The sequence below is a fragment of the Neltuma alba genome, unplaced genomic scaffold, assembly GCF_004799145.2.
Source record: "Neltuma alba isolate B1F8T4 unplaced genomic scaffold, ASM479914v2 tig00005722_pilon, whole genome shotgun sequence".
NCBI lineage: Eukaryota > Viridiplantae > Streptophyta > Magnoliopsida > Fabales > Fabaceae > Neltuma > Neltuma alba.
Window position 1 is genome coordinate 515,746 of NW_021634207.1, and position 14,229 is coordinate 529,974.

At 38.6% G+C, this 14,229-nt stretch overlaps 2 protein-coding genes and 2 long non-coding RNA genes across 5 annotated transcripts; all 4 read right to left on the minus strand.

Annotated features, from left to right (window-relative positions):
* Positions 1-736: 736 nt before the first annotated feature.
* On the minus strand, positions 737-1,310 carry LOC114748478 (uncharacterized). The gene is made up of 2 exons (XR_003740474.1): positions 1,277-1,310; positions 737-1,178 (listed from the first exon to the last, which is right to left on the minus strand). It is a non-coding gene; the product is annotated as an uncharacterized LOC114748478 (long non-coding RNA).
* Positions 1,311-1,441: 131 nt separating this feature from the next.
* LOC114748476 (uncharacterized) lies at positions 1,442-1,986 on the minus strand. The gene is made up of 2 exons (XR_003740473.1): positions 1,893-1,986; positions 1,442-1,732 (listed from the first exon to the last, which is right to left on the minus strand). It is a non-coding gene; the product is annotated as an uncharacterized LOC114748476 (long non-coding RNA).
* Positions 1,987-3,665: 1,679 nt separating this feature from the next.
* Positions 3,666-6,093, minus strand: LOC114748475 (RING-H2 finger protein ATL66). 2 transcript variants are annotated; one of them, XM_028936888.1, is made up of 2 exons: positions 4,598-6,093; positions 3,666-4,100 (listed from the first exon to the last, which is right to left on the minus strand). In XM_028936888.1, the coding sequence occupies exon 1, from the start codon at positions 5,915-5,917 to the stop codon at positions 5,393-5,395; it is 525 nt and encodes a 174-aa protein (XP_028792721.1). In that variant the 5' UTR covers positions 5,918-6,093; the 3' UTR covers positions 3,666-4,100; positions 4,598-5,392. The 2 variants fall into 2 exon arrangements, with proteins under 2 accessions (XP_028792721.1, XP_028792720.1); XM_028936887.1 differs by lacking the exon at positions 3,666-4,100 and adding an exon at positions 4,442-4,524.
* Positions 6,094-10,141: 4,048 nt separating this feature from the next.
* Positions 10,142-11,014, minus strand: LOC114748517 (ethylene-responsive transcription factor ABI4). Its single transcript, XM_028936945.1, has one exon. The coding sequence runs from the start codon at positions 11,012-11,014 to the stop codon at positions 10,142-10,144; it is 873 nt and encodes a 290-aa protein (XP_028792778.1).
* Between the last annotated feature and the right edge of the window lie 3,215 nt (positions 11,015-14,229).

The window sequence follows — 14,229 nt, forward strand, 5'->3', positions numbered from 1 at the left end:
TTATAATGAAGTATTTTATGACCTTACTGATATTAACAATAATATGTATACTAACATTTACATGAGCTGCTTAATAGTAGTTTGATATCTCAAAAGTAATTTGTAATTGCAATAAGTATTTGAAATTGTCATTAATACAGTTTGTTCTTAATCTCGTTATTGACAAGGATAGACGGGTATTTGGTATAAAAAAAAAGAAAGATTATTAACACATTTTGAAGTATAATTTTAAATGTTTTATATGAGAAATATGACGTACAGTATAATGCAAAAAAACCATGTAGCAACCAATATTTGAATACCCTCATACGTTACATTTGCCTTCAATTAAAAATATCCAAAAACTACCCATCAATGGTGGGTGACCCCATGAAATGACAAGGCGGCGAAGAAATTAGTATTGCTCTTTTGAACTTTTCGGGGCGGGCGATCAAAGCATTGATTTAAAATTAACTGAATCCGAAACAGTGATCAAATGGATTGTTTATATTTCTACAATAGAGATATTTTCAAAATGGAGAACTTATTGTGCAAGGCGCACAAAGAAAGAGAACCCGAGTCACGCCACAACCATTCAGAAAGAAGAGGAGCAAGGCGAAGTAATTCAGAAGGAACTGCTAGCTGATCAGTAACGTACACCATAGAACATTCTATGCTATGCAACCAGAGCGACCGCTTGACAAGAGAAGCAGAAGCGTCCACACCCGGAAGAGGAGAACAAGAACGAAGTGGGAAATAAAAGACAGCTCACTTTTTAGCGAGGAGGAATAAAATTAGAATATTAAAAAATTGACATGAGTAATTTAGTTTAGAAGTGTCTGAACCATTCTCTGCCCTCCAATACAAACGCAACAGGTCCCTCCCACCTTTTCTAACCAAAAATACTTACCCCCTCCCTCCGATACCATAAAAAATCCCCCAATCAAACAGGACCTGAAGCTCAGGTGGTAGCGTACCAAAAACAAGACTGTAAAATAGGAATACCGCGCAGGAAGACCGGAGCATCAATTATTAAGCATGCCGTCGATTAATTTAAAAGCCACAAAAAGAGCAAACAAGTTCTCTCAACCGAACTACGTAATCCGGATCCCGTTCGGCATCGCGTTTATCTTCTCCTAAAGTCCTCGATTTTCTCAAGCGCTCCAAGCGAGACCTTCCTGATTCCTGATTAACGCTACCTGGCAAACCCGATTCACTTGTAACGTTAATCGGGTTTGTCATGCAATATTGAATATAAATCTTGGTTCAGGTTCGGACCGAGATTACATTAACATACCATTAGAGCCGTATGAATTATCAGGCGAAAGCATACGTTGGCAAGAAATAAGGCGAAAGTATCCATCATTCATCCGACGGACTTGACGTAATACATAATTAGAAGTGAGTAACGACTCTATGCCTAAAACCTCGTATCACGCATAACTAACCACAGCTCAGCCCATTCCACAATATAATCGCAACTAAAGAGAATCGGAACTACGAATATTCAAAAACATCTTAATTTGGAGACAAAACATCTTTCAACTAGGATCCAAATAAATAAGTGAAAATGAAATTAATGTGAAATACCAGTAGTTCTTGCACTAATCGCTCCTGGTTACTCCATGACAGCAAACAAACGAGAAAACACAAGTACACGAAACTAAGAGATTAGTTTGAGAAGACTACTTAGATCTCTGCCTCATCTTTCTCTGCGCTTCCTCTTCAGCCTCCTCATACGCTTCTTCTTCCACTGCGAAAACCAATAAACAAACGACAAGTGGGAAGCTGAAAATAGAAGAGAAGAAATCTACAGGCCGAAAACTGCGAAAACCAATAAACAAACGACAAGTGGGAAGCTGAAAATAGTCTACAGGCCGAAAACGAAACAAGTGTGTGTTCATTTAGCTGACCTTGGCTCTCATGATGCACTACAGCGGACCTCTCTTCCCTTCCTCGCCTCAGAACGCTTAACAGTTCCAAGAGGATGAGAGCTGCGGAGAATGAACTACGGTTCCTCAAGGGAGGGGATGATAATTTTATAGACAAGAAACCCTAAGGAGCCCTAAGCTGGGCCTTATTATGGTTCGGGTTGAATGGGCTTCCTTCCTTGTAAGCCCATTATTCTTAAATTAAACCATAAAAAAAGAGCTTGAAAACTAAACTGCTTTGACCCGCTTTTTTTGGGGCACATCAGAAGAGAACCCAACCCATTGTTTGGTTAGAAGGTTTTTGAAAAAAAGTGAAGGAGAATGAAAGAAAAATTGTGTTTGGTTCAGAAAAATGAAAATGAGAGGTAGAAAAATATTTTGTCTTTTAGTACTCTCCTCCCCTCTTTTTGCTTCCCTCCAAATTTGAGGTCTTTTAAGAGGAAGAAAATATTATGTCTCATCCTAACCTATGTAAGTTTTTGAATATCCCAAGCTTATCCTTTTTAATTAAAAAAACCTTTTTTTTTACTCTTTTTTTCTTTTTAGGCCCTACTTTTCTACAGATTTTTTTTTTACTCTTTAGATGTTCTTTTTCTCTCTCCATATTTTCTTTTTCTGATTTCATTATTCCCCACACTAGCTACCATTAATCTCCCCCATCTTTTCCTCCTACCCAATCCCCTCCTCTTGCTTGATCCTCCACTTCATTCATCTTAGTTTTTTTTTTAATTCATTTATTCTGTATGAAGCAGTTCTTTACTGGTTTTATATGAGTTGAAGTTGTTGAGATCCAATAAAATGATATTATCAATAACCAAATTCGTTAATTTGCGTGTCTATATATATACCTATTTTAATTCAATTTAATTTTTTTTACACAAAACTCTATGTGTTACTTGATTAAGAATTTGAAGTTGCGCATGTTATCTAATTAAGGACGAAATATTTCAAAACTTGTTGCATAAATTTATTTATAATTTATATAATATGCTAAAGATTATAATATAGTTTTTTTATTGACATTTATTTTAATTTATGGTTATTTATAATTTATTTGTTATATCTCAAGGTAACTGATTTTTTTTTACATTCGTAAATTAGAAAATAATAATTATGATATAAATATTGTGATAAAATAATAAAGAAATCTACATAAAGAGATAAAGATATATTTGTTAACTTATAATTAACTCCTATTCTTTTTCCTCTTGAACCAAATAAGAAACCTCCCCATCACTCCCTTTCCCTCCAACCAAACAAAACTCATAACCCCATCCCCTCCGTTAAACCAAAAAAAGCCTAAAGAAGTAGAGGAGATGTTGACAAAAAAACAATTATAGATGAGTTTTTTTTTTTTGGCATAATAGAGGAGACATACAATAATGATTCTCTCCCCCGCATTTTCCCTTCTCTGCTTCACCTCTCATATCCCATGTGGAATTTAAATGAATCGGTTTTTTATACCTTCAAGTGATTCAGGTTAAATATTTCCACAAAGTAGATTTGCTTCAAATAAAATGTTGACAGTTTATATTTATTCATCAATTTTTAATTTTACAGCGGTATAATTTTAGTTCAATGGCCGTGACGAAAAGCGAAGAAAAATACAAATAAAAAATGGGAGAAATTCATTGATAAATAAAATATATGTACAATATAAAATCATTCATTTTGTGATATTTTTACTATATATTTCTTAAAAAAAATCTTGATTCTTGAACCTGCCTACTACATCAGTAGATCAACAATCTAAAATTTTATAACAAATGTCATTGTTCATAATTCATGACTAAATTTATTATTCAACCTCAGTGCAACTGCATAAAATAACACGTCTACCTTATTGGAACAAGCACTGCTACTTTCTTCCTCAAAATAAAAAAAAAAAGGGACAGGTCTTTTTTCAGTTTAAAGAAGAGAAAGTCTGTGTTGGCCACCATTGCATGAAATTGAACGAATATACAAATGACGTGTGTTATGCATTTTCATTTGTGGGTCACTAAATTTAACAGCTCATATATATATATATATATATATATATATTTATTTATCAGAGACAGTCTTATTCGAAGGCATTCTTATTCAGCACATCAATTGTGTTTGATTGCAATGAGCCCAACTTCACTAATGTTCAGTCCGTCACTGTCGTGTGTATTGGGCTCAACGCGCTCGCGATAGGGGGTAAACATTCTTTCATGATAATCAGATTAGTTTAACAAAAATGCAATATTTTAGAAAACTGTTTGACATGATAATACCCAACATTTTTCCGATAAAAGATGAAAATACTCACAGTTTACAAAAATTTATCATTTTCATGCCACACCTAAATGACATTGAATACCACTATTTAGTTTAGATTTTGAATAATGCAAATCTTCTGAGTCCCAACATGATTTTATTATCCACCAGATTTGAATTCACTGCATCAATGATGACGTATCAACTAGTTTGATTCCACTTATAATCCAACTATTATTGGGGATGCTTTTGTTGTTCTAAGGGAGCGATGGTAAAATCAAAGAAAACGATGAAATGAAAACTGATTATCAATTTATTCATTCATGAGCTGACTGCCTGAAATTAACGGCAAAACCATAGAATAAGTTGCAGCCTGCAGAACAAAGGAGCGGGCTCACTCACAGAAGTACTGACATAATAATGAGTTACGCAACACAAGCCCATACCTTGAAGACACAGGCGGAGTGGATAAGCCGAGCGTGCCACTAACCCATCCATCATTAAGTGACCCACCAGGTGTCCTTAAATATCAGCATTGATTGATTGATTGCTCCTGCATTGTTGATCACAGCAAGAAAGAGCAACCCACCTCCAAATTCCAGAAGCGCGTGATCTTATTCTTATCCTGTTACCCCTACTGCTTCTACTCGACTAACTTCATCTCTAAGACACGGTGGTACAAGCTGCAAGGAAGCAACGCCCAACTTAACATACAAAAGGTGGGGCTGGACGCATGTAGCTTTCCATGTCATGCGACAACCCACCCTTTAACAGCAAACAAAGCATCTTCCTAACTCACCAGCCGATGCAAAGCACACATAGATCAGCACTCACCGCAGAACAGAATCATCTACTCAGATATTGGGGTGCCAATTTTTAATAACTTCTCACTTCCATTTTGCCCAACGAACCACCAAGCTGGATCATTTTCCTCTAGGACTCACACACCCAGCCCATAAGCTGACTCAAAACACCACCTTCTTTCAGGACTTTGATCGCACAAGTGGCGTCCCTAACTAGCATGTCTTTGGAACTGCTATCTAACTTAAGAACCACCGAAGAACTCGAATTAAATATTCCCACCAACAAGTCCACTTTCCTAATTATCTTTTTTCCATTTGCAATCACCAGTTCAAGTCTAAATTAAAAAGAAAGTTTAATTTACAATTACTTGTTATGTGTTCACGGCTCAATTATAAATAGCCGCCGAGTTAGAGATTCATACTAGAAATAAAAGAAAGCTACAAGGGAAGATTGATTCGATTGGGTGGTTCTTGAATCAAAATCTTGGGAAGGGAAAGATGAACCTTGAGAGAAGATCTGCAGAGAGGACAACTAGAGTGATTGGAAAGCCACTTATCAACACACTCACAATGGAAGCTATGGTCACAGCCGGGCAAAACCTTCAATTTCTCCCCGTCTTTGAACGTACCGAGGCAAATACAGCACTCTGTTTCCTCCAATTTACTGTTGGCCTCCGAAGTTCTTTGGTGCAAAATTATAGGCAGTTCCTTGATCGAAGCGGGGTCGAGGCCCTGTGCCGGAGGGGCCGGCGGCGCTAGGCGCGCTCCATTGGAATGGTAGGTGGTGGAATGTTGGCCCCGGTACCTCCAGATCCAGCGAGCATAAAGGAAAAGAAGGGTCATGATAAGGATAATGGAGAACAGGACGACCACAAAGAAAAATGTTCGGCCTCGGATTTCGAGGTTTCGGTCATCCAGCTCCGTGTAGTGCCATGTAAAACCCTGTGAATCTTGGCTTGTCATAGCGGTTCTAGGCTACAACGGTGGAAGCGACGACGTCGGCGAGGGACACGGTGATCGTGAAGGCGGCGGCGATGGCTGACTGGGGCATAAAGGCGCTTCAGAGGATCCAATGCGGACTCACTGAATACTGTGACTCCGCATTAATTTATGAATACCAGAGACCACAGGCAAACGTGAGATTTATAGCTGCTTTTGGTTTGGTACATGTATAATTGGATTTTTATCGCTCAAAGACTAAGATTACACTGCCACCTTGTTATAGAGGAACTTATTTGACTTTTATAAATATAAAATCCTAATTTTTTTTATATTTATTTACTTATTTAAAATAATTCTTTTAGTATTTACATATATTAAAAATTTTATCAGATGATAATTGTAATTAATATATATTATTAGTAAAAATATTCTAAAAAACACACATATTTGTAACAAATAACTAATTAAACTTATTTTCATAATGTACTCAAATTAGTCAACTAAATCTTATACTACCGCGGTTCTTAATATAAGATCTTATTTGACCTTTAGTTTGTTCATAAATATAAAACCCCGATTCATTCTGTCTCTTGTATTTATATTTTTTTTTCAAGGTAGTGCTTCTAACAATAGTAGTTCTAACCAATACACTTGATTAGTAAGGATATATTAGGAAAGACAACACTTATTTATTTGTTAGATCAGTTATTTATTAATAAATAACTAATATAATCTATTTTTTTTTAAATTTTCTCAAATTAGTCAATTTGCTCTTATAAGTATAACTAATAGCTAGTTTCATAATCCAAGTTGCAAAGTCAGGTGTGAACACGAGAGAGAGGGGGGGGGGGAGAGAGAGAGGGGAGGAGGAGGAGAGGCGGAGCAATGAAAGTAAACTGGGGAATTAACTGATTATCACTGAGAAATCTTAGAGTGCCCTTTATGCATACTATTTTTTTGCCAAGTATCTCTTTTTTAATATAAACAATACACGCAATACCCGTCATAAAAAGGCATCAGATTTCTAAGATTCATCTATATGAATAAAAAAAATCGACAAGCGCGGATCTAAATCATAACTTTTCTCTGTAATTAAATTCTGGAAAATTTATATTCATGCAGGCACTTGACTTGTGATATGAATTTTTTCAAACTCAAAATCATTCGAAAAATCCAAAGGAATCCAGTGTTCCACGCTTAAAAATATTAATAATGCAGTAATTTATGATAGAATTTTTGTAAAATAAAAGGCAAGAGCTAAATCTTTTTGCCAGAATAATAAAGTAAAATAGTCCTTGTATTTGATCTGGAGGCTTTTATTTTAAGGACATATATTTAGATCGCAGAAGAAATGATGCCTGCATTGTAATAATTAGGAAATAGAATGTTTCAGCGACAACATAAGGGACAGCGTGACAATCAATTACGTTGGACCAAAAATGTTAAAAGATGAAAGGGCCATTGGTAAAATATCAGGACAGGAAGCAGATGATTTTGGAAGAAGGGCAGGGCGCGTGAACGAGGAAGCGAGAGAGACAGAAAAGATTGAAACGCCAGTGGGCTCGGCTCCGATTTGACCGCACGGCCGAATAGATTTGACGTCACACACGAGGCCCAAGTGACTGCTGCAAACACAACTTGCATACCGTCGTTAAAGCAAATGTATTTGCTGGCCCAACCAACGTGTCATACGGGTTGTGTATGTGCTATTCCTTGCGGGGACAAATAACCACACTGTATTTGGATAGCGTTTAAGAGGACTTTTGTGCGGGTGTGTGGAAAAACTGAGCGGAAATATGGAATACAGACAAACGTCCCCGAATAAATGATTACACGTTGGGCAGTAGTGGGAGGGAACTAGATTCCGACGCGTTCTGAGATATTTTGGAAGCAAAAGATATTAGGAAGTAGATCCAATAATTAAGCAAGAGAGGTAGACAACGATGGATTAAGATATATAGTAGCCTCCTAAGTTACGGCTCAATCAATTGACATGCCCCACCCGATTTCGAAGTTCATCACGTCTCCTCATTCCAATCATGATATTTAATCTATTGTTTTACCGTTGTTTGGGTTTGATTTACATGCAGATTAATTAAAAATACTGGCGCTAAGGGATGAAGGCCCAAATCGTGAAGCAGAATCCTGGGCAATTAGGGCGATAACTGTCTGAAGGTGACGGAGATATTAAACCCACGCGTGCGGAGTCCCACAAGATATTATCCCCGCTTCTTATATATGACTCAGCTTACCTGTTCTTACATTTCAATTAACAACGACTCTCATCTTCCATCCTACAGTTCGAATTCTATGAAGTCAACCGAAACCCCACATCAAGTATTCTTCAGGAAAGAATTTCTGACGGCTGAAAAATTAGTCGATTAGTCGCGATCTGGATAGTATTGTTTGTGATTTAAGCTCACAAATGAATACATATTAATTCTCCACCAAGCTTTGATTTATTAGAGACCTAGCTCGCATCCCTTGCAGGATTGAGGTGCTTCCCCTTCTTACCCGAAAACGCATCCTTATAAGATAAGCTGAACAACATTCATCATCTCAGAAAGAATTGACGCATTTCACGCCCCATTTAAATTTCAGAGTTGGATTCTGGAATCCCGTTCATTTGATGCAATCCAATTTTCATCTTTTTTTTTTTTTTTATCTGCTCTTCTAGCTATTTTCTTTCAACCTTCATTGCGTTGTGCTTTGTTTACAGGCCCTAAAATAAAACACACGTTAATGGCCAGAACAATACCAGTAAACTGATTGAAACATTTTCATAATGACATCGAAGAGGGTTCCTTTATAACGACATATCACCAATCTTATTATACTGGCACGGAACGATTCAGTTAATGAGAAACGGTCTTTTAATTAACTATTGTGGTGTAAGTTTGCGAGTTTTAGGGTTCAAAGCATAATTTGTTGTAAGCATGTGAAAATCATTATATGTTCATTTTTTCAGCTTTAATCAGATTTGAATCCATTGATCGGCATCGCATTTCCTAGGAGCCATGCCATAATCAGTAATCAATAGTGACCTTGATCAAGCTTTTCTTAGCCGAAATTTTCATGATCGGCTTATATATATAAAACAAAGACCGGACAAAAGGCTGAGTCGATAGAATGTAACTCAAACATATTACGACAATAAACTATCCCATTTAAACCGAATAATGGTCTATAACTTAATGGTAACGTAGATTAATTGTCACCAAACAATTATGAAATGGCCCCACTCAAACCTGGACGAACATGATCCTGAAGAACTTTATGGCAAGCTTGGATAATGTCTCATGGCATTCCATTTTTCTAATTTAATTTGTAGCATACGGCTAAGCATGCATCGAGTTTAGAGCTTATTTCTCTCCTCGCCATTTACGTTTTTGTCTCTCCTCTCCTCAAGATTCAATCCTCAGAAAATCTTAAAGAGCCTGTTTGCTACAAAGCATTGAAAATGAAAAATAGAAGCTAGGATTGTAATTAAAAAAAAATCATCCAAAAATGTCTTTAGCATAACTATTTATTTGTTATATGGGATTAAACAAACTCATAAACATAGAATTAGAGAATAATACTTCCCCCAGTTTATCATATATGAGTTTGTTTAATCTCATGTAATAAGCAATCTCTCAGATTAATACTATTTTTTAATCTCAGTCTCAATCCCAATCCCAATCTTTTATTTTTAATGCTTCATACCAAACATTCCTAAGTTCTCATACACACCCATGAATATAGAGCATTTGCACACAACAACGCCTGGCCCGGGTGAGAGAGGGAAGAAAACTACTCATATATAACCAACAAAAAAAAAAAAAAAAAAAAGTAAGGCGGGCCGGGACCCGCGAATCCTTGATCGAATAATGATCCTGGAATCGTTAGCTGATTCTATAAAAACTCCTGACTAATTTAGGCAACCCGATAACATACCTTGATCTTAAGGCCTTTTTCTTTCAACAGAATTAAGAAGACGCGATCTGGGTAGTTGGCAAGCACCTGGCTGCTTTTGATTTACTTGACAAACACGTTCATCAAACTTTAACCTGGTAATGACTTCTCCAGATGGATTCGACTTCCGCCGCCGCCGCCGCATGCAACACTATTATTCACTTTGGAATAATGTCAATTTCCACCCAAAGTTATTCATTCTTAATGCGCGCGTGTTCGCACCACATAGATACGAGATGAGCAGTTCTCCGTTCATTCGCGCTAAATATATATATGTATATATCAGATCAATTAAAAATCAAAGAAAAAAGGATCGTTATAGTAGTCCCATAGACTTGGTGTGTACTCTTCCTCATTCGTCAACGGCCACGGATCCGCAGGTGCAACTACAGTCTGTGTCTGCGAGGCACACAAACCTGACCCATCCGAACTCACGAGAGAACTAATATCGTCGTGCATGCAATTCTGATGCTGCTGCACCAGCTGATCCTGGTACGAGGCTGCCGTGTTGGAGTTCTCGACAATATCACCATCAGGTTCTGGGGAGTGGCGATGCGACTTCTGTGGAAGTTGCACCACTTGACGATGCTGTTGCGCCATATTATTATTCACCGGGCATATCATTTGCGGGATATAATTAGTATTATTAGTATTATTGGGGTAAACCCCGTAGGGTAAGAAACCCGATGTGGCGGCAGAAGAAAAGGCGAAGCTAAGGCCAGAGGGGCGGGGAAGCAAGGGACGAAGGGTTTGAGAAGAGGAAGAAGGTGTAGAAGCCCGAGAGGCGGAAGAGTGGGAAGAAGAGGCGGCGGAGGGTTGTAAATTGAGCTGAGCCCTAGAGCCGTAGAGGATGATAGCTGCGCGGTCGTAGGCTCGAGCGGCGTCCTCGGCGGTGGCGAAGGTGCCGAGCCACTTTCGGGTTCGCTTGCGAGGCTCTCGGATCTCAGCGACCCATTTGCCCCAGCTTCGCTGCCTCACACCACGGTACCTAAATTTGTTGTTGTCGGGACCACCTTTGCCTTTACATTTGCGAGCAGAGTGAGTTTTGGTGGTATTAGTAGATGTTGGGCAAGGAGTGGCGGTGGCAGCGGTGGTGATGGTGGTGGGTGAGGTTTCTTGGGGAGGGTGAAGCGCATGAGCAGGCGAGGAAGAAAGGTCGTCCATTGGAGGTTTAAAAGGATGGAGACCAGTGGAAGGTGCCTCGTTCAGTGTTTTTGATGTTTGACGGAGAAGTTGTGGTGAGTGGAGGTGCGAATATGTCAGGCGTGTAAATGGTGGAATAGGGCGGTGGGAGTTGCAAATGTGGAATATTTATGGAGAGAGAAGGGGAAGGGGATTGCTGTGCAGCGAAGAAACAGAGCAGCACAGGTGCACAGTGGTTTCGGAACTTGGAATCATTACCCCGTTTCTTTCTTTTTTGGGCCAAACATTACCCCGTTTCTTAGACTTACATTTTTTGGAATTAATTATGAGTCAGGTTCTTTCCAGTTTCCACAGCCTCCCCATTTAAACCGCACGACATCGTTTTGTCCTTTTTCCTTCACTTGTTTCAAATGATGTGTGATAAGTATAAGTCTAAGGAGAGAGCCCAATCCCAAAAGACTAGCCTATTAGGAGGGAGAGCCCTTTAAACTTATAAACCCCAACAATACCTGGGGAATAATACCTATGAGATTCACCAATGTGGGACTCATAACAGAGTACCCCCTCGAGATTCACCAATGTGGGACTCATAACAGAGTACCCTCTCGAGATTCACCAATGTGGGACTCATAACAGAGTACCCCTCTCGAGAGCCGACGTCAGAATCCTCCGCGGGTAGCCCTTTCCGATTGGCCAACTCTCAATGAAAGCACCAATGTGATGAACATAAACCCAAGGGGAGAGCCCAATCCCAAAAGACTAGCCTATTAGGAGGGAGAGCCCTTTGAACTTATCAACCCCACAATACCTGTGAGATTTCCCAATGTGGGACTCATAACATGATGCCTTTTTATGACATATGCCCTTCGTTCTGCATTCTTCCACCAAATTTGCCACCGCGTGAAACACTTATTATGAATCCAAAATTTATCCTTCCCCCTCTACTTCTAATGGAGAGTTTGGTCAGTGGAGAGTAGTGCTCGGTTTAAAATTTTAAATGTAGCCTAATATATATATATATATATATATCAGTCAACCGTGCAGGTGAGGTTTATATACTGGGATGATCTTTCTTGTATGTGCAGTGAACTTATTTGTTACTACTGCATACTACTGTGACACTGGCCCCTACCTTGCATGTAACTAACTCACTTTAGTTGCTTCAATTAAGGAGGATTGGATATTATTGAACGGGAGAAGATGGAGTGGATCGGATTCGCTCAGCATTATGCCTAATAGCAGTATTTATTAGTAAATGGAGCAAATGGCTGGTGTGTCAGTATTTACACCATGTGTACATATAAAAGGCTGGCTATATCTTATTTTTTGGATTGGCATATATCGCCAGCGGCTCTATCCGATCGAGCACGGTTATAGAATCGAGATAGATATCTGCCCCTGATCAATTAAGCGAGTGCGCTCGCTCGCTTCCTCTCGTTTTGGATAATTACTCTCCCGGACGGATCGCTTTTTAATTTAGTGCAAAGAAGATCGTATCATGCATGGTCAACTCCATTTAGAATTTTTTGGTTTAGTTTCAATACTTTTTCCTGCCGGACTGAATTAAAGCTCATACTCTCCCCTAGACTTAGCATTTATCTCTTATGAAGAGTAATATACTACCTCTTGTTTTAATTATAAGATTTCACTTGTAGTTTATAAAAACAAAATCTTATAATTAGAGCGGGAGGTGATATATATAAAACAGGAATAACATATATTTTTTCATGATAAGAACTCCAATTGAAAGTCGCACTTTATTTTTAATGAACAAAAAAGCATACTAAATGAACTGTTTACGCGGATATACGGTAATCAGCGTTACTGCTTGCTAATTAAATCCCGTTAATGCCTCGAGAAAAGCTCGCCGGGTTTTCAATGGGACGACGTGAACAGGTGCAGTGGTGTGGATGGGGCTGCATGTATACGTGGCCTTTGCATAGAAAGTAAGCGTCTGCCACGTGCCAGGCATGAAGCAGATGATGCTGCTCAAAAGGCCTGCAATGAATCAGGCTCTATCCGCGTCATCAGAGATAGGTAGACTCCGAGCATGGAATCCAAGCCACCTACACGCCTTGGAACTCTTCATTTTTTATATCGCTGGTCTGGTATCCAGTAGTAAATACTTGGAAATGAAATGCTGGCTCCAGTCCAGACTCCAGAAAAACATCGGCATATCTAGGCTCAAATTCACTCTATTGCAAGTGATCTGAGGCCCAGGCCTCTTAGTTTAGCCTGCCCTCTCGTCTTCAGATCTCTCCCTAAATGATGTTATTTCGGTTCCATATATCTGGGCCAGCCCAAATAAACTCAACGCAATCATAAATTATGTGGACGGCAACTCCGTCATCTGACTACAGTGTACATTCTTAAATTTAATTCTCTAATAAGATTCTGAACCAGTTCATTTATTAAAAAGGAAGACTTTATCTGCACATTATTTTTTTAACCAACCATATCATTGAAAGATTTGTTCATAATATTTGTTTATCATCATGATGGCGTGAAATCTAAACAAGACCACATGTGAAGGGCCCTGTCTCAGATGCGGTCTTGAGAATACTGTGGGTGGTACAAACTATAGAGGCGATCATTGCAAGTATTGTCGGGAGCTACATAATAACAGAGCAGATGAGTATAAAACCAACGAACCTAACCACTATTCATTAAACTATTAACACCTGGATTATATGTTTGGACATGTGAGATTACATTTGATTTGAGTCCGTGACACATACAATCTTGACAAAAGATTTGTCTCCGAGAAGTTTTGGCAATTTGGTGGCCACACGACAGAGAGTTAGATGTAGAAAATATACATTAAGCTGAGATCAAAAGATGTATTTGTCTTGGCCAAGACACACATGTATACCTTTTGAATCGCACACGAGAGAAATTGAATGGCCAGTAATATTGTTAGGACGCTCAATCTCAGCGTGTTTCTTTATTTCCTAGTCAGTAGCCACCCGCGAGCCAATTAATTATGTTTGTCAACCAAACACATTACAGACAAACACACACACGCAACAAATTCTTCTAACGGATCCCACAAACATGAATTCAGCCCTCTCACGCCAGAATTGCACGAACTGAATTATACATGAAACAGTCAAAATTCAGATTGTTGGTAGTCCCTCCTTTTCCGCGAAACAGTAGTGATTTCGAAAGCTTGAAAAATAATTGGGAAAAAAAAAACAGATGGGACTGGATGACTAAATAATTGAATGATTTGGTGG